The 27,016-nt window shown below is 43.9% G+C and overlaps 1 protein-coding gene across 1 annotated transcript in view; it reads left to right on the top strand.

Moving 5' to 3' along the window:
• The window catches only part of LOC113174454 (puratrophin-1-like), a 58,679-nt gene that overhangs the window by 23,643 nt on the left and 8,020 nt on the right, over window positions 1-27,016 (top strand). The window contains exons 3-13 of the mRNA XM_026378490.1: window positions 15,798-15,995; window positions 17,153-19,178; window positions 20,173-20,373; window positions 20,654-20,777; window positions 20,863-20,956; window positions 21,400-21,480; window positions 21,589-21,705; window positions 21,981-22,079; window positions 22,562-22,849; window positions 24,088-24,210; window positions 24,294-24,485. Of these exons, the coding sequence (XP_026234275.1) occupies window positions 15,798-15,995; window positions 17,153-19,178; window positions 20,173-20,373; window positions 20,654-20,777; window positions 20,863-20,956; window positions 21,400-21,480; window positions 21,589-21,705; window positions 21,981-22,079; window positions 22,562-22,849; window positions 24,088-24,210; window positions 24,294-24,485 (3,543 nt within the window). The remainder of the gene's footprint in view (window positions 1-15,797; window positions 15,996-17,152; window positions 19,179-20,172; window positions 20,374-20,653; window positions 20,778-20,862; window positions 20,957-21,399; window positions 21,481-21,588; window positions 21,706-21,980; window positions 22,080-22,561; window positions 22,850-24,087; window positions 24,211-24,293; window positions 24,486-27,016) is intronic.

Raw genomic sequence — 27,016 nt, 5'->3', positions numbered from 1 at the left:
CTCTTCAATCTGTTCTGCACACATTTTTTTCTTTTCTTTTTGTTTTTTTTTTTTGTAAATCCTGCAGCGGTGATGAACCCTCTCGTTTCTGCCTCTTAGTGAACAAATAGAAACTCCAGAAATGAATCATCAGACTAAACATGGATGTTTGTAGACATGGATCACTTGAGGGTTGATAACGAGAGATAAACATACCTGAAGCCTGAGGTTGTTTGTGTAACCCTGTGTCACCACGGAGACAGTGTGTGATTGTACATATTCAGGTAGTGTGTGTTATTTCATGGAGAGGGGACACGGGACATGTTATTGAGGTTGAAAACATGAAGTCAGAAATGCTGTTGGACCAACAGGAACCAGAATCCTTCTTTTTGTCTTCCAACAGCCCCAAATCCAAAGACGTGATACTAGACGTGTGAATTGTTTGACCATTTTGATTAGAAGTGACAGCTGTGTTTTTATGTGGTAATTGTAAAAACTGTGTTATGTAAGGTTTTGCTTTTCCCGCTCTGTTTACTTTCATTCTTTACAAAAGTAAAGGTTTTAGTTATACTTGACTAAATAAAATTAAATTAATTTAATTTGTCCAATTTGTAATTGACTCAATGTTGCCCCCACAGCCAACGAGGTGTTAGAAGCTAACAGCCTCCCGATATGGATTGTGAGTAATGTTAAATATTCTGTACCTCAGTACTTCTGACATATGACCATGGCTACTGACTGAGTTTATTGTAGTGGACCTCTTTAGTGACCTTTAACCCCCCATCATTTTGATTGGAGGATTGATCTCTGCAGAGGAGGATGTAATCTCATTTTCACATTAGGATTTCAGCCTATTTGGTTTTGGACTGAACTCACCAGAATCAGTTCTCTTGTTTAGCGTCTCCTATATGTTTTACACTGCACCTTGTTACACAGTGCATGTCTGTTCATCAAAAGTGTAATTAATTTCAAGAGCTGTAATGAGAATTTGATGGGCTAACCATGGAAGGAATCGAAGGTATGTGAGACTCATCTGCAGCACAGTTTTTATTTTTTATTTCCTATCATCATCTGCATCATTTTGCAATGTGGTCTCAACCTGAAGGTTGGAAACCACAGTTCTAAAGTCTTTATGTGAATTGCATGTGATGTTTTCCTTGTCTGGATTATGGCAGTACGGTAGTTTGTCATTATGTTTTAACATTTACAACCTCCATCATACCAAATTAGAAAACAGCTTCTTCCTTCACACTCCAGGAAGAAAGCTGCATCGTTGGCAAAAAAGTTGAACCCGTTTCAACTCTTGCTGCAACACAATCCAACAATGTGTTGTGTTGGTTAATCCAGTGAACACACGTGCACATTCTTTGTAGATGAGTTTGTAACATGCATGGAGTATTTGTACTGTTTTCCTGGTGATCATGGAGACCGAAGATACTTTTGTCGTTGTCTAACAAACTGTTGTATAGATCCAGTATTTAAACAGAACTTCCTTGATCATGTCATTATCTCACCGGTATCTGAAGCACCACGCCCAGACAGGGCATTACATTTTTTACATACGTTTCTGTTTTCAGTTTAAATTCCAGCTTAGACGTAGAATTACTCAATCCATCCACCTTGTAAATAAAACTTCTAGTGACACAAAAATCAAAATGCAGCTTGAAATGACCTCCCATCAGTTTCCATCTGCCCTTGAAATGAGAGAAAAAAGAGAAAAGAGAAAGTACTTTTTGTTGTAGAAAGCCAGAAGTCCTGTGAATAATAAAAAGACTTGATCTGTCTGTGTATAATTTGATTTAAACTCTCGGTACTGATGCCTGGCAGCTCAGCACTCAGCAGTTTCTTAAACGGCAAGAGAAAGTAGAGAGAGTAGGGACACCCTGCAGGACATGTTCAGGCTCTTCCTCACAAACTGTAAATCAGAGTTGTTTGGGCTTGTCGAGGGGCTGTTGTGTGTGGGGGGGAGATGGGTCACGGATAACTGGAATAAAGGAATGTCAGAGTTCTCAGATAATAGACACCTACTGATGGATGGATGCTCTGATGTGGTTAGGCTCATAATGCAAGACCACAGCAAGCAACATTTCATTCAGTGGTATGTGCACTAGGTGAATAGGCGTTTATTCACGAGTCATTTGCATCTACATTTATTCATTTGGCAGATGCCTTTTTCCAAGGTTTTATTAGTAAGAGAGTGCTTTCTGGAGAAAACAACCTTTGTTTAGAGCTAAGTTTATTGGTTTAACCTGGACAGGGATTCAGCTCAATTACTGATATTTATTTCAGGAAAGTTAGGATTTAGGTGGCAGCTGTGTTTGCTGTATTCAGGGAGCTGTAGCTGAAGAGGTGTCCGTGTCCTGGGTGCCTCAGGTCTGTGAAGCTCATCATCTGGATCATATTTAACATCGCTTTATGTCCTGATGGAAGCCGTTTTCACGGTGTCTCTCAGGTCAGATGTCAGGGGAAGGAACTCGGCCTCTGTACCTGCTTTTATTAACCCCAGTGTGAGCTGAAATTATGTTACTTAATGTTACTTATTTCAGAAAGTTTAACACTGACTTTGGAAGATGAAAGAGTTCTGATGTTCTTTTAAAGGTTGGGTTACAGTTGCTGTATGTTGGGATTCAAGATTTCTGTTGAGATGTTTTTAGGTTGATATTGATGAAACATATTTGAAACTGTAAAATAAGATTTACATGGATGCTGAGGCTGAGTTGAAGTAAATACCTGCAGAGTTGTCAGGATTCAGATTTGGTGAACTTCAATAAAAGAATTTAATGACGGTTCCAAATCACTGTAACAGAGGTGAGATGGGAACTGGGAATGATGGATGCTGGCATAATTGCTGTCTGGTTTTATCCACTTGTCTGTAACTGCTATGAAAGATGCAGAGTTTTCTCCTCCATCTAACACAAACTAATCGCAACTGAGTAAGGAGATGAGCAGGTTGTTGATATGTCACAAAGCTTCTAGCTGTAAATGGACTAGTCAGATGGATCATAACATCATACCTGACTGTATTATGATGCAACTGATTTGTATTAAATACAATTTCTCTATCAAAGTCAGTTTTTACTGTCATTGCATCTGTGTTGCATAAAAATGTTCCCAGAATTTAAAGGTACATCCCTAAAGTCCTGCCTTCACAATAGTCAATAGCACAATAGCAGAAGAAAACTGGAAGCACAGGATTCAGTGTTGCTGCTGTAATAAATGTAAGGAGTGCAGGCTGTAATCAACCAGGCGGACACCAGGTCAAGTCTCTTATGGAGGGAAATAATGATTTTCTGCTATGGCACATGGAGGAGCTGCTGGAGCATATTTATCCTGTTGAAGACCAAGTTACCAGGTTTCACCTTAGTCACCAGCTCCTTTTCTGTTTCATCACCTTGTGTGAACTTAAAGGCTGAAGACATTTTACTGTAAATGTTGACAGCTAGCCAGGGCAGCTCCATTCTTCTCCCTAAGTTTATGATTTCTGCCTTTTCAGAAGATCATTGCCTCTCAGTGGTTCCTCCTCTTTATTTCCACTAAGGCTCTAAGAAATCAGACTTTTGGTATGTTTTTACTCTGCCCAGCTGGGCTTAGCTTTTTGAGCACCATTAGAGCCATTCAGAGTCTGGCAGGCTGTCAGCTCCCTGCTCTGAGAAACACTCAAATCTAATCTTGTGTTTTAGAAACTCCTGGCGTGTCAAGGTCATCAGTCTCAGCGTTTACTTCACATTAAATTACTTTTTCCTCCCCTCATGTTAAGTCTGTGGTTCCATGATGGTGAACCTACCCAGCTCTGCACGCTAAGCTGCCTAACTCTCAACCTTTAAAAATCATACCCTAAAAAACTGAAACAGCTCTTTAAAGTTCTTCTCCTTGGCTTAGATATTTCACTTGTAAGTTGCTTTGGATAAAAAAGGAAATTAATAACTAAATGTAAAAAGGGACGTATACCCCCTACCGCCCCCACCCCCACACAAAGCCCTCAGTCTCAGCTGCTGCCTGCTCTCACAAAGGTGTGAACTCCTGTAAAAACACACCACAGGAGGCAGAAACAAAGTAGAAGCAGGGTGAAGCCTGGGTTTGAGGAGAATTTTGTTTCGACAGGGGACCATGCTGAACTGTACCTGTAGTCACAAGCTGTTTCACATACTTAAGAAGCCACGTTACTGTGAGAAACCTGGTAGGTAATCAATGTAAAAGTTTACCTGCACTCAAGTAACCTGGTTACTGGAAATCGAGTATACCTGCAGCAAAAGAGTATTGGGGATTTCTCCTCTGCCCTGGACTAAAAAGACACTTCCCAATCACTTAACTTTCTGTCTATCTTTTTTGACACAGTGCAAACTGTCTGAAGTAAAGAAATACACTGTGAAAATTGGCTTATTTAGACATCTATGTGGCACTTTGTGTTGGTTATAGCTCTAGTTGGATTTTGGTCAGACTTCATTTACATTTAGTAATTTGGCAGCCACTTTTATCCAAAGCGACTTACAAGGGTAAGCAGGGTAAACGTAAGGAAGAGCTGGGATTCAAACCCCACATGGTAGGCGATGATCTTACCACTACACTAACCAGCCGCTGGTTAAGCAGCTAAGCATTTACATGGCAGAGTAATTGGAGTTCTTTGGGAGAAATCTATTTTAGAAAATCAGGTTTCTCTAATCTCCTAGCTCGATTACTAACCAGGTTTCCTGTTTACATGACAGTTTAGAAGTCGGCTCACTCGAGAAAGCAGACTACAACCTGGTTACTTGAGGGCAGTCTGAACGTCTTCAGACAGGGGTTTGGCAGAGCTGCATGTCAGTATGCTGTTAGTCAGCTTGGTGATGTCCATGTAATGTCCATATGAATTTGTGTGAATAGAGCAGGTACTCAGGTAGATACTCAACCAGTCTCTCAGCCCAAGGGCCTGAGGATTTCATTTCCTGGCTCATGCTTTCTGGCTTTTCAAATGTTTAACCTCTTGGTGTATTTACTGTACTGATGCATTGATGCTGAAATAGCTTCAGTTAGTGCATTCTGACAGTGTTGGTGTCTGTAACATTTCTATTTCTTCCGGAAACATCACAGCCTGGTATGCTGCCTCTTCTCACACGCCGTGTTTTCCCCTGAAGCTGTGATCACTATACTGCGTTCAGAGTGGAACGAATCATCCTGCAGCTATTCAGCCTTCATTCCTGTTTGCTATTAAGGCAGTCAGATAAGATCAGACAGGTGAAACTTTGATCCCTGTGGGGAGAATGTCAGTCTGTCTTCAAACAAGCTGCCACAGGTTACTGAAAATAAAAATAGATGAGGAAACAGTGCTGTGGATTACAACAAAGCAAATTGATCATGAGAGGAAATTACATTTGGATTACAGTATCAGTAGAACTTCTTCACACATGGGACATCATCTGTCTTATAATAATTAACAAAACAGAGATGTATGTTTAATATGTGAAATCAAAATCAGCAAGTTGCAGTATTGTGAGACAGCATCTGATGCTGAAGATTTCTGTAGGCTGCAGCAATAGTAAAGAGCTCTGACTGTGTTTTGGGTGCAGGTGTCAGGAAGATGTTGGATTAGAGATGACAAGTTCAAAGCAATGAAATGTTGAAAGATTGCTTTCTTCACTTTTACTAGAGGGCGGTAAGTCATTTGAACTCCATGTTTCAGGTTACACAGATAATGTTGTTTTATGTGACCTTCAGTTATGGTGATGTTTGTAATATCAGTGAAGGTGAAAGCAGGTTTTTGAAAACAAATTTGTCTGTATTATAAATTAGTTTAGTATTTTTGGAATGAATATGCTAACCAAAAACATATATCTCTTGTTTCCTCTTAGTTACAGTATAATAATATAATAATCTCTAATACAGTATAATAGAGAGGAGGATTCAGTTCAATTCAATTTGATTTGTAGAGCGCTTTTTACAATTGACATTGTCGCAAAGCAGCTTTACACAACCAAAGAACAGTACATGAACAGTGAATGTGTATGAATCATAATAATCAGATTGTCCCTGATGAGCAAGCCGAGGGTGACGGTGGCAGGGAAAAACTCCCTGAGAAGGCAACAGGAAGAAACCTTGAGAGGAACCAGACTCAACAGGGAACCCATCCTCATATGGGTGATTACATGTGAGGTTGTGCTTCTGTTTAATACGCTGATGATTTATAGCTATTCTGAACGATAGGCTAAGTAAGCAATGGGTGACTTGTAAGATTAATTAATATGTATTTTTACAGGCTGTGGAGCATTCTCACATTGGTATTATTAGGCCAGTCTTCATTAGCTGTCTTGTTTCTGTCATTTATTGTAAAGTGTTAAACAGCTGAACAACATTACAAGTGACATGAGTTAAAAATAGCCTGTTTTGTTTTGGGGTGGACTGTCAGTGGTAGCTGCATCGCTACAACATAACAGAGAAGAACAACAAAATGAAAAATAGTTTTTATCTCCCAGCTGTAATAAACAACACATGAGCAGATGAGCTTTATGAGGTGAAGCTGGGAGCCATGTGTGTGCTGTTGTTACTCTGCTGAAAACATCAGAGGCTTAAAGGCAGAAATCCCATGAAAATTATTCTGGGTTTGTTTATCCGTGATACTTGTGACAGAGACTCTGTAAGTAAGTAAAGGACCGTTTTTCACATTTTCAACTTGTGAAAAGAAGGTGTTTTGAGATTAGATTTTAACCCATCTTTGATTCTTCTTGGAGTCTGGATGAAGGCTTTCAGTGGTTGTGCTAATAATACTGTACAGGAACATGTTTCTCTCAAGTCTCTAGTTTTTACTCTGACAGCTGGTCTCTTCTGTCACTTGTGGTGGGGTCAAAGGTCATGTCTCATGTGGATCCTCTGCCTTTAGAGTTCCTCCCTGCCTGCACCAAGTCATCGTGATTAATTACTAGGAAAGCCATGACCCCTCCTGTTTTCTGGTTGTTTAAAGGTAATTGAATTGAACCGAGTTTATTTATATAACACCAAGTCACAAAAATGTAATCTCAAGGCTTTTCACATTGTAAGGTTTAAGAACTTACAAAAAATAACTGTATGAAAGCACATGGAGACAGTGGAGAGGAAGAACTCCCGTTAACGGTGATCGAAACCTCCCGCAGAACCAGGCTCAGGGTGGGCGGCCATCTGCCTTGGTTGAAGTGAGTAGAAAGAGGAGATAGAAATGAACAACAACACGCATCAGTGACATTGGGCAGGTTGATAGGACTAAACAGCTTTAAGGCCGAAGATCCCTGCAAAAAGAAACAGAGCGAGGAAGACGGAGAGGAAAGAGGAGAGAAAACACAAAGTTAGTGACATGATTAACAGATGTAACCAGTTGTTGCTGGAAATTCAGAATCACGCATAGTATCTTCAGCCACCGTACCAGTGTTTGATTATTTTTGATGGTTCTAGTAAAGTTTTTTTTTTTTTTAATAAATTTAAACTGTATTAAATTATGATCATTTTATGTAGGTCATTAACAAAGAAAACACACCTTTTCAGTAATTCATAAGGCATTCCAGGTGAAGTCTCACACCTCTCCGTTTTGATTCTGCCTCTGAAAACCCTTGGTTTGAAAGATTATGTCTTCCAAACACTGATCTCTCTTAGCATAGGTAGGGCAGATATCCCCTGCATACTACGGCTTAGATTTTTATTGTGCATGTAAGTGATACAATTGTACTTTTGAGAGATATATGTGGTTCCTGACGAGTATTTGCATGTTGAGTCCAAGTTCATCAGGTTGTAGCGTCCTGCCTTGGTTAAGACCTACAGTGTGACCCTGTTACTTACTGCACCCCCCTCCTTCACACTCAACAGGAACTGTTTTTTCCATAAGCAGCTAGTGGAGCAGTTGGGTGGATGAATTATGGCCCTCCAGGGACAGACAGGCTGACTATTTATAACTACCCCTTAACCAGCAAAAAGAGAGGATTAGTTTTTTTTTTTTTTTTATTATTATTATTATTATTATTGGTAAAAAGGTAATACACATTATAATGTGACATTCAAGTACATACATCTCAAAACCCTTTCCATCTTTGTGTATACATAAAGTGCTTAAAAAGAACTGGATGCTCACATAAAGGAAATAAGCCTAAACATAAAATGACTGGGGATTTACAGTAGTCTAATAAAGGTAATACAGACTTAATTTGGGGGAGTTATACAAATCCTGCATGCTTAGGAGAAATAGCCTGTATCCATTTATTCCATTTCTCTTTTTGAATCTGTAAGGAGTAAGTCAATTTCTCCTTTAAAGATTTCGAGAGTTGTATCAAGCCAATCTTCTAATGTTGATGGGGATGGGTTCAACCACTTCCTTGTGATTGCTTTCTCTGCACCGTGATTCCAACATTGCAAACAATGACACACTGTCAGGTTTTGTTGTTAACATTGAGGAATGTGTTGGATCAGAACACACCAGCACTTTGTTAATAATACAACTCACTGCTCTTGTGTTATATTATATATATACATTTGTCTTTGTGAGTTGAAATCATACAGTGCCAAAAAAAAAAAAACCCCCCCCCCCTTGGATGTTTCAGCCTTTTATTGACATTATAAATAAGTCATGGTCAATAAAGGTTGGCGACTTTGAAAATAAAAATATGTAAATGGTCTGCACTTATATAGCACTTTTCTACCTAGCTGGTACTCAATGCGCTTTACACCGCGTCTCATTCACCCATTCACCCACACACACGCACGCACCGATGCAGCTGACCTGACTCACCGGGGGCAACTAGGGGTTCAGGATCTTGCCCAAGGACTCTTTGGCATGTGACCTATTGAGCAACAGCCACCCCCCTTTAGAGATCTTGAGCAGTTTTGCAAAGAAGAATGGCAGAAAATTTCAGTGTCCAGATGTACAAGCCTAACTGAGACCTATCCACACAGACTCCATGCTGCGATTACAGTCAAAGGTGCATCTACTAAATACTGACCTGATGGGGGTGAATATTAATGCAAACACTTATTTCACCTTACATATTTTTATTTAATTGACATTACTTTGTAGAAACCTGTTTTCACTTTGACATTAATGAGTTACAGTATCTTTCAGAAATATTTTTGTCAAAGTTGCCAACTTTTATTGACCATGATTGATTTATAATGTCAATAAAAGAATGAAACATCCAAAGGAGTCAAGACTTTTTATAGGCACTGTACATGTCCTAACAGTTCAGCAGTTTACCAATTATTTTCTGTAATATCTTCCTATCTTTAGTTTTAATTTACTGATCTCCTTAATCTTCATGGTTAGGTCACAGTAAATAAATTAATGTTGTATTTACACTGAGTTCCTAAATAAAAATTATGGGGCTACCAGCTGCACCCTCAAACAGCAGCATGTCTCGTTACATTACACCACCTTTCAGATCTCTGCACTGACTTCCTGCAGCTGCTGCATCAGGTTCAAAGTCCTGACTCTTAGGACCTAACCCTACCTGAACTCCCTCATCCTGGTCTACAATCCCTGTTGCTCGCTGCACTCTGCCAGGGAACGACGTCTTGTGGTCCCCTCACCTCACCTCTAAAAATCCCAGGTTAAACTTTTCAACTCTGTGGTTCCATGATGGTGGAACGATCTACCTACCTCTGCACGCTCGGCTGCCTCCATCTCAATATTTAAAAACTTGCTGAAAACAGAACTGCTGCTGTTACTGTGGAGAAGAAGACAGTGAGTAACTGACGTCATTTCAAACTGATCCAGAAACCGACATTGAGCTAATAGCTGGTGATAAAATGCTTAAGGGGGGTTGTAGTTTACTTCTCCTCTTGAGTTATAATGTTCTCAGGCTTCTTTAAATCAAAGAATCATACATTTACTAACATTAGAACATCTGACACTTTGAAATGCAGAGGGTGATTTTAATGCACCTGACCTGAGAAGAGAGAGAGAACTCTGAGGTGTTTACTTATACTGTAACAGTCTCTGAGGTGACTACACAGATCAGTATCACCTATATATTGTGCAGTTACTGTCTGTGTGGTGAAATATTCTGCACAATTGGACACGACTTTAATCCTCTGCTCTTGAAACATGATCAGGTCTGTCTGGTCTCTCCTGTCCTGGTTCACAGATCAATCTACACTCAATAATACAGTGTAATTATATTAGATTTTCACTTTAGGCTAACAATAGTAGCTGAACCTGACTGCGTTTGATTCTGTGGGTAATATTATTTAGGTTTATATCTGGTAACTGTGATTTGAGGCACAATCCTCTCTCAGATTTTCAGCTTTAAACCCATCAGTGTACATAAATATTGTCTTTACAGAATCTGTTTTTTTTTTCTCACTTCTGCCTGAATCCACACTAAAGGAAGGAACTTTAAATTTACTGGTCTGACCTTTGATGTCTGAAGTCTTATAGCATTTAGTTTTGTTACTGATTTTGTTACTGATCTGGAAATATTTGTTTTCTGTTTTTAAATGATTAGAAAACTCTGAGCTCAAAGAAACACTGTAAAGCTGTATTTAAAATGTATGTTTTATAACAGAAGTCTTGTGTGTTGAGGATAATGGAGTTATTATTCAGCAGGGCCTTAGTGGGGGTGGCTTCTCAGTCAGCTTTGATGTGACCCCCTCTCACCCTTCAGAGCTGGGCAAAGCTGCAGTCTTAATACTGTAACCGTCACATTTATATACTCCGATTCCCATAGCTGGATCTAACATTCTTTGTGTGAGCTATACAAGTCAGGAAATCCATACAGTGAAATCAGCAAGGAAATGTTCAAACTATTAGAAATCAGTTGTAGAATGTGATGTTCTTTAACTCTGCTGTTTCTTTAAGCCAACTTGAGGAGTGGATTGGAGAAGATGGATTAAAACTGCATTCTCTCTAGGTTATTGATAAAACTATTTTATGTCGTATACCGACAATGCAAACCATCAGTTCCGATCAGTTTTCAGACTGGATCTGATGTGAACTGTCAATTCTGACATTGTCCTGATTAATAGAAAGACAGTCAAGAAATCTACAAAAAAAAAGTGTTTTTCAGGCAAGTTTAAGACTTTCTGACATACGGCCAGAAAAATGTAGGTTGATTGAACAGTTTGGCTTTTCTGTTGTTTTTTATTATTATTATTAAATTTTTTATTAATTTTTTATTTTTAGTGACTCCCCTCTCTTTTGTCAAGCAGCTGTTGCCGACCATGCACAGCTGGTGACTGTCACAGCATTAATTCAATAGCATATTTGGTTTATTAGCTTTATTTCAGCTCCATCCTACCTGGTTTGGTGTTCTGTTTAGTGCTATTAAACCAACCGAGTCCAGTAAGTGATGCAGTTAATCCAGAACATGCAGTCAAATCCAGATTGGTTTGGAGAACACAAGATTCCTGCTGTTGAGTAAATAAATGAAGCATAGCATGTTGTTAAATATCATTTATTTTCACAGTGACACTGCTGTTTGACTCTGTGGATTTACTCTGCATGTGTCCTGGTGTAAGCTACTGGATCACTTCAGTCTTAATGTAATCGATTTGTTTGCTTGTTTTGCTTGTATCAGCGGGTTGAACTCATGATCCATGATGTCTGCCGGTTATCAGGCCTTTCAAGTAGTACAAACCCACCCCCCTCCCCCCCTGCAGCCCAGTGTCATCTGATATCCTGCTGCTAATATTGGCCTCAGGTCTACATTTGGCTGCCAGTTGTTGTGTGTGAATCCTGTTGGAGTCACATCCAGAATATTCACCTCAACATAGTTAGTGTGACTGATATACATGCTGTATATTAACGAACCTCTTAGTCATCAGTTTAGTTGACAATAGATGCAACAGTCTCCAAAGCTAACTGCTGCTGCTAAACACATTTACATAACATTCAACCGTCTGAACGAGCTGGTATTTACAAGTTACTAAAATACCCACATCCACTAATGTCTAGTCTCTCATCTCTGTGCGTCTGCAGTTCGCCCAGTTAGCAGCTGCTCGCTTTCATCCACCACTGACTGTCTCCTCTTCTGGCTAAAATGGTTTAGGAGACAACACAAACATTTAAGAGATTGTCTTCCTCCTCACAGCGATACTGTAGTTCATAGTAGCACATCTTTTTACTGCATCAAGAAAGTTGCTAATGGCTATTTGGCAGTCAGACCCACAGTTAACCAGATGGTGCATCTGGTAATTATTAAACCTAGATATGGTCATTTGTGTTCAGTATTAAACTGTGCTGATGTGATGTGGTTTCAGATCAGTGTCATCAGCTGCAGAGTCACCAACACATTTCTAATCTGTCCTGTGAAAGACTTAACTGAATGATGGCCATGTATATCCTCGCTCCTCAGAGCAGAATTACAAGCTGTAATAGAAGAGATGAGGACTTCCAGGTTGATCAAGGAACGATGACTCATTCATTCATTCATTCATTCATTCATTCATTCATTCATTCATTCATTCATTCATTCTCATCTGCTTATCCGGGGCCGGGTCGCGGGGGGAGCAGCTTAAGCAGAGATGCCCAGACTTCCCTCTCCCTGGACACCACCTCCAGCTCTTCCGGGGGGACACCGAGGCGTTCCCAGGCCAGCCGAGAGACATAGTCCCTCCAACGGGTCCTGGGTCTTCCCTGGGGCCTCCGCCCGGTGGGACGGGACCAGAAAACCTCCCCTACGAGGCGTCCCGGGTGGCCCCTCTGGATGCAGAGGAGCAGCGGCTCTACTCCGAGCTCCTCCCGGGCGACTGAGCTCCTCACCCTATCTCTAAGGGTGCGCCCAGCCACCCTACGGAGGAAACTCATTTCGGCCACTTGTATCCGCGACCTTGTCCTTTCGGTCATGACCCAAAGCTCATGACCATAGGTGAGGGTAGGAACGTAGACTGACCGGTAAATCTAGAGCTTTGCCTTTCGGCTCAGCTCCTTTTTCACCACGATGGACCGGTACACCGACCGCATTACTGCTGCCGATGCACCAATCTGTCTGTCAATCTCACGCTCCCTTTTTCCCTCACTCGTGAACAAGACCCCAAGATACTTAAACTCCGACAGGGCTGCCCTTTGTCACCTGTAGACTGGATGGGCGAACTCCCATGAACCCTCGAGCACCCTAGCAACAGTATGGAGCTGGTCCAGTGTTCCACGGCCAGGACGAAAACCGCATTGTTCCTCCTGGATCCGAGGTTCGACCAGCGGCCTAACTCTCCTCTCCTGCACTCTGGAATAGACTTTCCCAGGGAGGCTGAGGAGTGTGATCCCCCTATAGTTGGAACACACCCTCCGGTCCCCCTTTTTAAAAAGAGGAACCACCACCCCGGTCTGCCAGTCCAGAGGTACTGTCCCTGATCTCCACGCGATGCTGCAAAGGCGTGTCAACCAAGACAGCCCTACAACATCCAGAGACTTAAGGTACTCAGGGCGAATTTCATCCACCCCTGGTGCCTTGCCACCGAGGAGCTTACTGACTACCTCGGTGACTTCGACCAGGGAAATGGACGAGTCAACCTCTGAGTCCCCAGCCTCTGCTTCCTCAACAGAAGGCGTGTCGACGGGGTTGAGGAGATCCTCAAAGTATTCCTTCCACCGTCCTACAATGTCCCCTTCTGAGGCGCCGGACGGTTTGCCGATAGTCCTCCTCCATGGCCTCGCCGAACTTTTCCCAGGTGCGAGTTTTCGCCTCTGCGACCGCGCGGGCTGTGGCACGTTTGGCCTGCCGATACCCATCAGCTGCATCAGGAGTCCCACAGGCCAACGAGGCCTGATAAGACTCCTTCTTCAGCTTGACGGCTTCCCTTACTTCCGGTGTCCACCACAGGGTTTCGGGGGTTGATGCCGCGACAGGCACCAGAGACCCTACAGCCACAGCTCCGAACAGCTGCATTGACAATGGAGGTGGAAAACATGGGCCACTCGGACTCAATGTCTCCAGGCTCCCTCGGGACCTGATTGTAGCTCTCCCGGAGGTGGGAGTTGAAGACCTCTCTGACAGAGGGCTCCACCAGACGTTCCCAACAGACCCTCACAATACGTTTGGGTCTGCCAGGTCTATCCAGCTCGCTCCTCTGCCATCGGATCCAACTCACCACCAGGTGGTGATCAGTTGACAGCTCAGCCCCTCTCTTCACCCGAGTGTCCAAGACATATGGTCGGAGGTCAGATGACACAACCACAAAGTCGATCATAGACCTCCGACCTAGGGTGTCCTGGTGCCACGTGCACTGATGGACACCCTTATGCTTGAACATGGTGTTCGTTATGGACAAGCTATGACTAGCACCGAAGTCCAATAACAAAACACCACTCGGGTTCAGATCAGGGAGGCCGTTCCTCCCAATCACGCCCCTCCAGGTATCACTGTCATTGCCCACGTGGGCGTTGAAATCCCCCAGTAGGACGACAGAGTCCCCAGTCAGAGCACCTTCCAGTACCCCTTCCAGAGACCCTATGAAAGCTGGGTACTCTACACTGCTATTTGGCCCGTAGGCACAAACAACGGTGAGAGACCTATCCCCTACCCGAAGGTGCAGGGAAACAACTCTCTCGTTCACCGGGGAAAATTCCAACACATGGCAGCTGAGCTGGGGGGCTATAAGCAAGCCCACACCTGCCCGCCTGCCCATGGCAACTCCAGAGTAGAAGAGAGTCCAACCTCTCTCAAGGAGTTGTGTTCCAGAGCCCAGACTATCTCTAGCCGGTACCGCTCAACCTGCAACACAAGTTCAGGCTCCTTTCCACCCAGTGAGGTGACATTCCATGTCCCAATCGCCAGGTTCCTTGTCCAGGGATTGGGTCGTCGAGGCACCTCCCCACGGCTGCCACCCAATCCACACTGCATCGGCCCCTTATGCTCCTTCCTGCGGGTGGTGGGCCTACAGGAACTCGGGTCGCTCCCACGTCGCTCCTTCGGGCTGAGCCCGGCCGGGTCCCGTGGGAGAGATCCCGGCCACCAAGTGCTCGCCTACTCGCCTAGGACCTGTTTGCCTTGGGAGACCCTACCAGGGGCTTAAGCCCCCGGCAACATAGCTCCTAGGGTCATTCGGACACGCAAACCCCTCCACCACAGTAAGTTCGAGGACTCTAGCAACTTATATTCTCGAGAGAGAGAGGGAGGATAAAACAGAAACACAACCCCTATCGGTATTTAAATGTATGTCATCAGACGTTTGAAACTGAACTCGGTCTGGAGTCGAGGGTCATGTGCAGGCTGATATTTTTACCTGACTAGTCTCTGCTGTCTCCAGCCTAGTGCGTCCAGTTACAGCCCTGCAGCAGACGGGGCCTCCCAGCCATTCCTCCAGGGCCTACAGGGTGCTCCCTCTGCGGTTAGCCTAAAATGTTTTTAACCGTGTGCTCAGAACGAACACATGCTAGGGAGAGACGTGAATGTGGATGCTAACATACACTACATGAATGTAACTGTGGAGACTAAAAGCTCCTGCTGTGCTCACTCATACTGGAAACACAGAGCCTATGGATCGAATCTGTCATTTTTGAGCGCTAATTGACTGCTGAGATTTGACCTTTTTCAGAAGAGGTGGTTTGAGATGTGGTGTGACTCAATGACTGTTCTTTGTGTGGGAGGAATGTGATGCAGAGGTGTGGTGTTCTAACAAGAGCAGCTAGATGTCCTGTAAACACACACATGCTCTCTGTTGTAACCTCCTGTGTTTGTTCGGTCTTGGCTTCGTCACACTTTGTCACATACTCTGAGCTAGTTTAACCTCATTTTCCACACGTGCACTTGGGTAGCTCGGGGTTAGCAGTTTTATGTGTTAGATGGTAAAACCCAGGATTAAGAAAACTTGAAATCCAGCATTAATGAAGAGTTAATTTCAAATGATCTTAAATGATCTTATGGATCACTTTTTCTTTCTTTGTCTTTGCCTCTTAGGACTCTGAATCCTTGGACCGGTGCATCCAGACCACTCTGTCAGCCCTCTACCCTCCCTTCCAGGCCACATCCCCAACTATCCTCTGCCAGGTCCTCAACGTGGTAGAGAGCCTCTACAGAGGAGACGGCCTTCGCTACCTGCTCCACTTCCTGCTGCCTGCAAAGCAGTTCTTACAGAACCTCCAGCAAGACGCTTGCGTGAGTATCCTGTTCTGTTCTGTCGATCTTCCTCTCTGCAGAGATCCAGAATGATGACGCATTTGGTTCGGGGTACATATGTATAGTTCAATTGACATAAGTCAACATACAGATTTAGTGTTCTGTATTTTGTTTGGGTCAGAAATAATGGTGTAAGATGGTGGTGGACACAAGAACAAACATGGTTCAGGAGATTATCCCTGTCTCTGAGTGTCTCTGTGAGTCAGGACTCTCACTAATTAGTCAAACAAACCACCTTCTCTCTGCTCATGTCTGTTCTTGCCCGAACATGACATGAACATGACAGACTGATGTGTCATGTTTGGTTAAGGTGACTCTGTGGGATCGTCAGTCACCAGGCTGCTGCTGGGCGTCGCCCTCGCCCACATATATCAGTCAGTGTCCAGTTTTCAAACTAACTGAGCTTGACCAATAGCTAAACTGGATACAGCTGTGACCACAGTGAGAGTTTACTGTCATATGATATTTCTTAAACTACAGGTTTTCACTTTCTCATTTCATTAACAGGTTCCCAGAAAAAAAAACTGCTATAATAAAAGACACAATTTACCTAATGTGAACCTATTTTAGGATAATTCGTGGAATAAAGAAACCAGTAGTGGTTTTGCTAGTCAGCCCCAAAAGAGCTTTTGGTGGAACGATGGTGTTCTGTGGATCCAGAAAGCAGTGGAGAGATGTAATCATGCATTGTGATTTCCTCTTTTACTTTATTAGTGATGTTTTGGACCTGCTGAGGTGGAAACCGTTCAGCATTTTAACTTATTCAAGATTTAAAAAAAAAACTAAAGACGTTATTATTCCCAGAGGGAAATTGTTTTGCCTTGTTACAGCTGTTCTCAACACAGACAGAAAGAAAAGGAACCACAACCAGGAAAGATCCACACCAACATAAATACACAATAACATCAATACAGAGAACTCAACATATATACAGAATATGAGAGAGGAATGGAAATGGGTCAATAATTATAGTCCAGCATGGAATTACAGCAATTATATACCTGGTATGTCTAACTAAATCCTTCCTTCCTAAATCCTTACACAGTTAAGTTTGCATGGAAATTTCTTAATTAACAAGTAATTTCTCTCCTCTCCCGTCCTCTCCTGGCTGTCCTCACCTGTCCTCTTCTCCTCAGTTACCGTACTGTGGCTTGCTGTTCCGTCATGAAGGCTGGCCTCTGTGTCTCCATGAGAAGGTAGTTATTCAGCTCTGTCCTCTAGACCAGCACCTCCTCCGTCCAGAAGACTTCTACCTGCTGGTTTCTCCTGCTGCTCTTCCTTCTCCAACACACAGGGCCTCCAGCAGGCCCAGCTTCACCTCTTCTCCACGACTGCTTCTGTGCAGCGTGTCAGCCGGCAGTCATCATGTGGAGCAGCAGGAGGTGTCAGAAATAGCCCTGCGGTCCCTCTTCAGCATGGACTGGCTGGACTCTGTCAACAGAGAGAGGGAGCAGCGCGGAGCTTCCAGGCTGGAGCGCTGCCTCCTTTCATCTAATGGAGATCTCTTCAGGGTCCCCTGGGAGGATGTAGTCTACCCACAGTTCATCAGCCGACCACGGGCCTCCCTGAAGAAGGAGATAGAGCTTTCTGTTAGAGACAGAGATATGTTGATTAACCCATCACATCAGCTGTGCAGCAACACTGACTCTTCAGAACAGGACACAAAGCTCCTTACTTCCTCTTCAAAAACTGACCAATCACCAGCAAGCAGCGAGGGCGAGGACTCGGAGGGGGAGTATGTGGAGCTGACGGAGCTCCCGCTGCCTCGCTTCTCTCCACAGAAAGGCTCCTTAACGCAGTCCATCAGCCTGCAGCATCGCGCCAGGACTAGCACCGCCAACACACACCCTGCCGCTGCAGACACACCTCCACACACCAACACACACCCTGCCACTGCAGACACACCTCCACACACCAACACACACCCTGCCGCTGCCCACACACCTCCACACACCAACACACACTCTCCTGTAGCTACACACACTCCTAAAACCCCTAATACACACTCCTCTGAACCTTGTGTGGAGGTCAGTTACAATACCAGCCTTTGCTCCAAGCTCATTAAGGAAATCCTCAACCAGGACTCCTTCGGACTCGTCCTCACCCCCACCTCCTCCACCTCCTCCTTGGCTTACCCCGAAGCTGTGGGAACCTCCAGCAGTTGGTTGGAGCAGATGTCACAAGAGCAAACAGAAGGTACTGATTCATCCAAGAGTCTGAGGCTAAACACTGAACCTAAAAACTGCACAGAACTGACAGGGGGGGAAGTGGTGAAACAGGGGGAGAGGGAGGAAGAACAAACAGGGGGACATATAGAGAAGTATGCCACAGTTGGTGAGGGTGTAGAGAAGGCAAAACTGGAAGAGGAGGTGGAACAGTTGGAGGACACAGAGTGTAGGAGGGATGGGGGTTTACTACAGCACAAAAACACAGGTGAGGAGGATGAAAGTGAAGAGGAAGAAGGGGAAGAGTTGGATGAGGACAGAGAGGATTTAGAAGAGGATGGAGCGGTGGAGGTGGAGGTAGAAGAGGAGGTTCAGGTTATGATAATGCAGCAGAGTCTAGAAAGAAGGGAGGAGGTGAAGGTGATAAAAGAAGAAAAGGGGAAAGATGGACAAGAAGAAGCAGAGAAAGAGAGAAGAGGTGAGGAAATGTATGTAGGTGAAGACACTGACTCACATTTGCAGGACTCTTATTCTGAAAACAACACACTACAAACACAATCTGAGGAGGTTTATTCTGAAAGAAATGTGCTAGAATCACTCTCTGTAGGCTCTTATTCTGAAGACACTGGGCGACAACCAGAGTCTGGAGAGTCCAAGAGCCTAAACGCACAATCTGTGGGCTCTTATTCTGGCAACAACACACAAAACAAACATTGTCAGGACTCTTCTGAAAATGACACATCACAAACACACTCTGGGGACTCTTATCTTGAAAATGGTAACCTACAAACTCATCCTGAGGAGTCTGAAGAGTCCAGCTCACCAACTTTGCCCACACCAGCGATGAATCCAGACTCACTTTGGGCTGAATCAGATGAGTCAGAAAATGGACAGAACAAGCAGGATGAGAGGAAGAAGGAGGATGATGAGGGGGAGGAAGAGGAGTGCAGCTGTAAGGAGGTTGGTGCAGGACAAACTGCAGAGCTTCACACTGAAGGTACAGAAACCAGTTTCTCCTCCTCAGTCCTTTTTCCCTTCTGCCTTTCATCCCACAAACCATTCAACTCTGTCTGTGCTCATGTTTCACCTCCTCCTTCTGTTCCTCCTTATTCACCTCCCTCCTCCTCCTCAGCTACCACCTTTTACTTCAGTAAAACCACTGACGCGGCACCTGGTCTAACACTTTCCTCTTTAAATGCAGATGATCTTGAGCGACCATGCTGAGAGCACCTGTGGTAGTTGACAGAGTAGTTAGTGGACTGGTTTACCTGCCATTACCTGAGCCTCAGAGAAGGTTCTAGTTTCATCGTTTGTCTGTTTCATGTCTTTGTTGTTCTTGACATTACCATCTAGTGCAGCTAAAGGTGATCCCTGATATGTTGTTGTCTTTGCTGTATTGAGACACATCTGTTTGACCAATCTCTCCCTCTCCTGGGAGTTCCTGAAATTGGATTTAGTCCCCATCCTGAGGGACTGGGGTTAAGGGTCCAACATGGTTTCTGTGGAGGGCCATGTTGTGTGACAATAGAGTTTCCGAACTTGAGAAGCACACACAAGGTCTGCGTGGACCTGCATACTGGATGCTGTGATGTATTGTCTCACAGGCTTTTGCTTCACCTTCGGCAGTGAGCCTTAAAAATGTAGATTCAGGAACAGGTGGAGGCCGGTGTAAAGAGCAAGGACCTGGGACAACAGTTACAGTTGTTCCCATAGTGGTAATGTGTGTGGACTGTGAAACCAGGCAATGATCCGGCATAATACCATGAAGTTGACCCTTCATTATGAAGCTTTGCTTATTTAAACTCAACTCTAACAGAGCAGCAGAACATTGCTTCAGGTGGAAGTGGTGTGATGGTGTACAGATGGCTTTCAGCCAACAGAAAATAATTGAGAAGCACTGCCTTAAATATACCTAACATTTCAATACAAGGCACATACAAAACAGGTGTCCCAATCACACAGGCCTGTCTTTGTGTGGTTTCCATCCACAGGCCTCCGCACTGACCCACCTCCTGCCCAGTCAGAGCTCAGTCTGTCTACTGGTCCCACTCATCACGAACCACAAGTACCTTCTCCACAGCTGGACCAGTCCACTGGTCCCACAGTCCCAGTACAGCTTTCCCAGTCTGACCAGTTGTCTGAGTCCAGCTTCTACAGTGTGCTCCTGAGGTCTGGAGCCGTCTGCCTGCCTGGTGAGAAACACACAAACCTCATGATTCAGACTGAGCTGAACGACTGTGGAAGAAGAGTTAGAGAGCAATCGTTCACTTCCTGCACACAGCCAGACAGGTGCCTGGTTATACTGAAGTATTAGTTTGATCCATTAACTCTGCCCACAGTGATGTTATCAGACACATCAGCAGAAGACGGAAGTTGTGAATGTGAATAACACTTCTCCCAGCTCAGCACTGTGATTTCCTGAGTTTGTGGTGACACTAAAAGCAGCAGTGGATGTACCTGTGTCTACTTCAGGAACCAGAGATAGAAGTGGACGAGCTCTGCTGACTATCTGCTCCACCAGCTCTGTCTGGTCGAACCGCGACTGTGACAGTGCTGTGCTGCTCCGCCTCCTGCTCTACTACATCTCCACCCTCAGGTACACACATCCATCTGCTCCACAGCTCTGTGTCAGGTAATTGTACAGGTATTCTCTCTCTGACAACATTTCCTGTGTGTGCCAGAGAGGAAGTGCGAGCAGTCGGGCTGACGGTCCTGGTTGACGCCCGAATGGCTGCTCCTGCTGCCGCCCTATTCTCTGCCCTCAGGTCTCTGCAGGTGAGTTTCAATGCTTCTGCAAAGTCTGAATTTGTGTTGTTGATACGTGTAGAAGGACGAGTGTTTGTCCTCAGTTACCACTGTGCCGAGCAACAAGTGATTCACCTCTAGGTAACGTTCAGAGCAGCAACACCACTGAGTGCTAAAGTAGAAAGAAGATTTTCCCAGAATGAAGGTCACGTTAATGAGGAAACGTGTTGTGACGTCCCACAACCCTTCAGCTTAGCACAGAGTTCATGGTTTAGTTTGATGGTTTATTACTGGAGTTTCTGTTAATGAATGAGTTTATCTGTTGATTCGTCCAAAGAACTTTAAACGTGTGTGTGGGTGTGGGTGTGGGTGTGGGTGTGGGTGTGGGTGTGGGTGTGGGTGTGTGGGTGTGTGTGTGTGTGTGTGTGTGTGTGTGTGTGTGTGTGTGTGTGTGTGTGTGTGTGTGTGTATAGGAGAATACGCCAGGCTCCATCCACACTGTGTTACTACAGGTCAACAAGGACTCATCTCTGCGTATGGACAAACCTGCACAGGTAACAGCGGATCGTTGTACCAACATAGAGTTAGTCTAAATGACCGTGAAGGTTCACAGTCATTCAGATGTGTGATTCAGTGTGTGTGTGTGTGTGTGTGTTTTTCAGGTGGAGGTGCTGAGTTCTCTGAAGTCTGTGCAAAAACACGTGGAGCTCTGTCAACTTCCTGAAGAGTTCGGAGGATCCTTCAGCTTCAGTCAGAGCCGCTGGCTCAGCTTTAGATCGGTCAGTGCACAGTTACACACTCAGGTAGCTTCACCTGTCATATGTCATTTTACACCTCAGACTGACTACTTTAAGGGGCCTTAATAATAATTTAAAAAGTTCAATTGTTTATGATCAACAAAACTAACACAGCTTCTGCCAAGTAAACTGTCAAAATCTGTTAATACAGATTTAATGGAAATGAAAGTGATTGTAGCTGTTTCCTCCAGTGCTACAAGTGAGGTTGGGCTTCACAGGACTGCTCAGGAGTTAACTTTGTGTCTTATATCCATTAGAGAATAGAGCAGCTGACCAGTCGGTGTGAAGACGTCATCAACCTGCTGCAGAAAACCATCAACATCTTGCAGAGCACACCTCTACCTGCTGCTGCTGAGGTAACTGACAAATCAATTCACACAAATGGGGATGTTTTCCCTTTATTCTTTTTTAAAACATTTTCATAATCAGGTCAGATTTTAAATTCACTTCAAATTTAAAATTTGGACGGAATACTGAGGTACGGTTGAAGAGGCACGGGGTGTGTTTAATAATGAAGTGTGTGAGTTGTTCTGTTACATTTTTATTGTAGCTTTTTTTTTTTATTGTTCACTACCTTTTATAGACTATACATTTTTAAAGAAACTTGAGTGGTAGTATACATTTAGAGTATCTTCACATCTAAATATATAAAAGAAAAAAAATGACAATAATGTCACACACCTCATGTCTCTCTTCCCATTGGCTCACACACCTGAGATTCTCCAGATGTCATGATATCTTTTATTTTTACCATCACCACCAGTATCCAGAACAACTTTCCCATCATGTCTGCTGCTCTGTTTTTACTCAAAAAAACAACCCTCTCTCTGTGTCCCAGGACGCTGAGCAGTTGTTGTCCATGTACAAGGCGGTGATGTGTAGCATCCTCGAGGATAGTCGATTGGTCCAGCTGCAGCAGGAGGGCGGGGCTTCCCTATCACGGCTCCGCAGGGAGGAAAGCTGCATCAGCATGATGGAGGAGTACCAGGCAGAGGTGGAGGCTGTGTCACATCTGTACGATCAGGTGGACGAGCTGCTTCACCGCCTGGTGACTCTGTCCAACTCCAGGACTCAGGAGTTGAACTTCATCCAGGACTTCAGGAGCCTGGAGGACGGCTTCTCTGAGGTCAGTCTGAGCGAGCTCAGTAAACACACGCACCTGTAACCTGAACAGATCTCAACAGATGTTTTCATACCCACAAAAATGTTAGTCTGTTGGCAGCTTCACCGTCCTGCTCCTTAATAGCAAGGATTGTCTATTGTTCAGACCCTGTTTTCACTTCACTGTTTTATCATTTACACAGCTGTAAATTATAGTCCTTTTTCTTAAGTGACATGTAAATGGAAAACCTGGTTACTGTAATCGGCGTAGGGCAATGTGTAGATTATGATGCTGCAAGTTTTTGCGAAGCTAAGCTAGCTCTCAGGATGCCAAGTAATGTTGAACCATATCGGCACAACGGTGTTCACAAATACGCACTTTGCTGATAAACTGAGTTCTCACGGAGCTTTGGTGACTTTGACGAACAAGAAAAGAATTTTACCGTCGATGTGTTAACTGCACCTCTACATATTCAGATGGAGCTGATTGAGCTGCAGTTTAATGACTGAAGGTAAAGTAGGACACTGCAGGACCCGCACAGTTTATTCACTCCATTCCCGCAGAAATGTCTCAGCTCCGTCCACATGAGGCTCGAACCTTGTTTATGTTTGGTAGCACAACTCTTAGTGAGAAGCTGTTCTCAGTGATGAAGACTAACAAAACAGCACACAGGAGTCGTCTCACTGGTGAGAACCTACAGTCCATCCTGAGAATCTCCACAACACAGAACCTCACAACAAATATAAATGAACCTGTTGACAAAAAAAGATGCAGCTCTGATAAAATAACATAAGAGCAAAGACAACTGAATTATTTGATTTGTTATTGCTGAAAAACACAAATTTTATTTATATTTCCAGGTTTTGTGATGCAGTATGTTCATATTTTGAATTTGTATAATTTTGACAGGATATATTTTTATGTAGAGCAAAATCTTTTGGGATATTTAAATTTAAGTTTATTTTTTATATAAAATGACTGAATGTTTGTTCTTTTAATGTTTACTTTATTTCTAACTTAATATATAATATATAATTTAGAGAGGATATATTTCTGTAGAGAGCAAAATATTATAAGTTATTTAAGGTTTATGTTAAAAAAAAGTTCACTGTCTTTGAACTGTCAGTCCAAAGCCTGAGACACTAAGCTGAAACCTTTATATTCCCTCTTCACTGCTGTGTGTGTGTGTGTGTGTGTGTGTGTGTGTGTGTGTGTGTGTGTGTGTGTGTGTGTGTGTTGTGGTGTGATGTGTGTGAGATCAGGTAAGGTCCTGGCTGGACGACGTCGGTGAGATCCGTCTGAAGATTCTGGATGAACCAGCCGATTCCCTGGAGCTTCTCCACAGGAAGCAGCGGGACTTCAGGGAGTTCTTCACAGCAGCATACGTACGACGCTCAGTCACGCAGCAGCTCTGCCTGTCGGGACATGAGCCACCGCACACTGACCCAGTTCATCTGTCTGTCTGCAGGACCAGTGTAAACGAGGCCAGGAACTACTGGGGCGTCTGGAGCGGTGGGACGACGTTTCATCAGCTGACCTCCAAGTCTATGAGGTCAAAGTTCACTCGTTCTGGGCTCGACTTCAGGATTTCTCCCAGCGGGTCAAAACCACTGGGAAGAACATTGAGCGTGCCGTTCAACTGTACCGCTTCTTGGATCAGGTACTTGTTCTTAGACTTTTCCCTCATTAATAAACTTTAGGAATCGGATCAGAACCGATCTGACGTTTGCTGTTTGAGTCACAGTTACTTGTCATTTGTCAGTCTTGATCTCCAGCTCTTAGAAATTTAAGTTGTAAAGTTTGTGTTTGGATTTTTCTACTTCACTTCGTGAATTAAAATTTATCTTCTGATGAAACCTGACACAAAAAAAAAAACTGATTGAAAACGTGTAAATCTTCGATTTCTCTGTGAAACACAGTCACAATGAAAATATCCTGAGCTCAAACACTTTATTTATATGTTTGTGTAGATGTGACCCCCCACCCCAAAAAAAAAACAAACAAAAAAATACCATCCTCCTGCAGTGAAGCTGACAATTTCTATTAAGGCCAGGAGGGGGGAGAGCGTGTCAATACTGTTTTGTATACTGAACTCTGACTGTTGTGGGAGGGTGAGGTGGGGGTCTTTGTCCACATTACCGTGCACTGGCGGGCGGGGGGAGATAACGTCATTGATTCAGTCCTCCTTTACAGAACCTGTCATCTTGATTTTGCTATTGTTGTGAGGTCACAGTGTTTCAGAAGAAACTGTTTGATCATCAACAGAAAGACTGAGCAGACCGACTGAAGGACACGTACTGTCTCTCCATTATTTATTTCTGAGGGCGGTGTTTCATGCAGTGAGTACTAGCATATATCAAATGACATATTGCTTGATTTGGTTTGGACGACCGGGTCAGCAGATAAAATCCTCAACAGCACAATCTCATCGGTTCGTGATTTCCTCCAGGCAGAACCGACGGTGGCTACTGTGCAAACATGAAACATACGTGTGAAACGGTCACACATGACAGAGAGTTAACAGAGTGTGTGTGTGTGTTTGGTTCAGGTATCACTGCAGTGCCAAGTTTTCCCTCCTTCTTCCTTTCACTCCTTCTCAAAGTCTTTGTTGCCGTGATGACTCCCCTTCCCTCCTCCTGGGAACGCCCATCTGCCATTCAGCCTGTGAATGAGGTGCAGGGTGGGGGTGGGGGGTCTGTGTGTGTGGTCGGATGCCGCTCTCTGCTCAGTTCAGTCAGGCTGCAGCTCTACAACAGGACACAGTGAGGTACAGTAACTTTTATTCCGCACACGGTGTGTGTGTGTGTGTGTGTGTCTTACTCTGACTGGAACTCTATGATCTCTGTTTGTCCTCTTGACGATGTTTTCCAGTGTTAGATGTGGGGAGGGAGGAAAACTTTAAAAACTTTGCTTTGACCTAGTTTATTGATTCTTAGTCGGGTTCAGCTTCAGTTCCATGCAGTGATTTCAATTGTTTTTGGCTTGTTACCCTCTAAAAGTCGGTGTGAACCCATTTTTTGGATTAGATTAGACTTTCCTGTCGCTGTGCACAGAACCTGGGCAGATCCAGTGAAGTGCAGTTTGTGTATCATGTAACCAGGAGCACAAAGAAAGTAAAACCTACAGCAGTGAGTAGGAAGTAATAACATTGTAGACCCACAGTAGGTTATACACAGTGTAGTGGTATAAGGACGATATGTGTGATACAAGATACTGCATGTACAGTATAATAGTGGTGATCTGAACAGTGGGTCAGTCTGTGCAGCTTCGTGGTGATTACAGTGACACACAGGAGGGGAGTGTTATCATTTTGGTGCATCATTAGAGCTACAGAGATCAACGAGCCAGACGACCTCTAACCTACCTGACCAGAAACAGATTAGTGATCATGAGCTGGAGCTTTGTGAAAGACCATATGTATGTGTATGATGACACCTGCAAACCACTGAGTTTATTTTATTTCATTTGAATGGTTATTCCTCGAGAACAAGGCTGGTTGGAATCACTGGGAGTCTACATGTTTAAATCAACTGAAGAGAAAAACCTTCCCATCAGCCTCAGGAGTAATAGTATGTCTGACCTTTGTAGACATGTCCACAAACTGTCTGCAGGTCCTACATCGTTTCCGGTTACAGATACATAAACTTCAGTAATTTCAGCTCGTGAAAAAACTGGCACTTTATTTTGGTTGGTTTGTAGCTTAAATGGCTAATGAACCACTTAAAATGTTCTGTACTTCCCATCAGAGGAAGTCACAAATACAGCTGTCTGTCTGACTTTGAGTTTATGGCATCAGTTATAAACTTTGGATCTCAGATGTTCTGATGAGTGTACATTTCAGTACTCGGTGTCACACTCTACACACTGCTAACTGCTCTCCCTGAGACAGTCAAAAACAGTATAAACAGAACTGATGCTGATGTACCTTCACGTATCTGCACACTGAGATCTCTGCCCTGTTCTTCTGCTTCACATCAGGCTCTGTAGCTGTGTAACATCACATGGTATGTTCGAAGTTAGGTTTGTGCCGAGAACAGTCACATAGAGCCTGTGTGTTTTCTGATAGTCGAGAACAGTTTGTGTTCGATCCTGGTTCCTGTGGTCTGACTCAGCTTCCTGTGTGACAGCGCAGCCTGGACTTCACCACACATTACACTGTTTAGCTAATGTCCTAATCAGCGGGAGCTCTGG

Source organism: Anabas testudineus, chromosome 3, assembly GCF_900324465.2.
Source record: "Anabas testudineus chromosome 3, fAnaTes1.2, whole genome shotgun sequence".
Lineage (NCBI taxonomy): Eukaryota > Metazoa > Chordata > Actinopteri > Anabantiformes > Anabantidae > Anabas > Anabas testudineus.
This window is presented reverse-complemented; position numbering and strand designations above follow the sequence as displayed.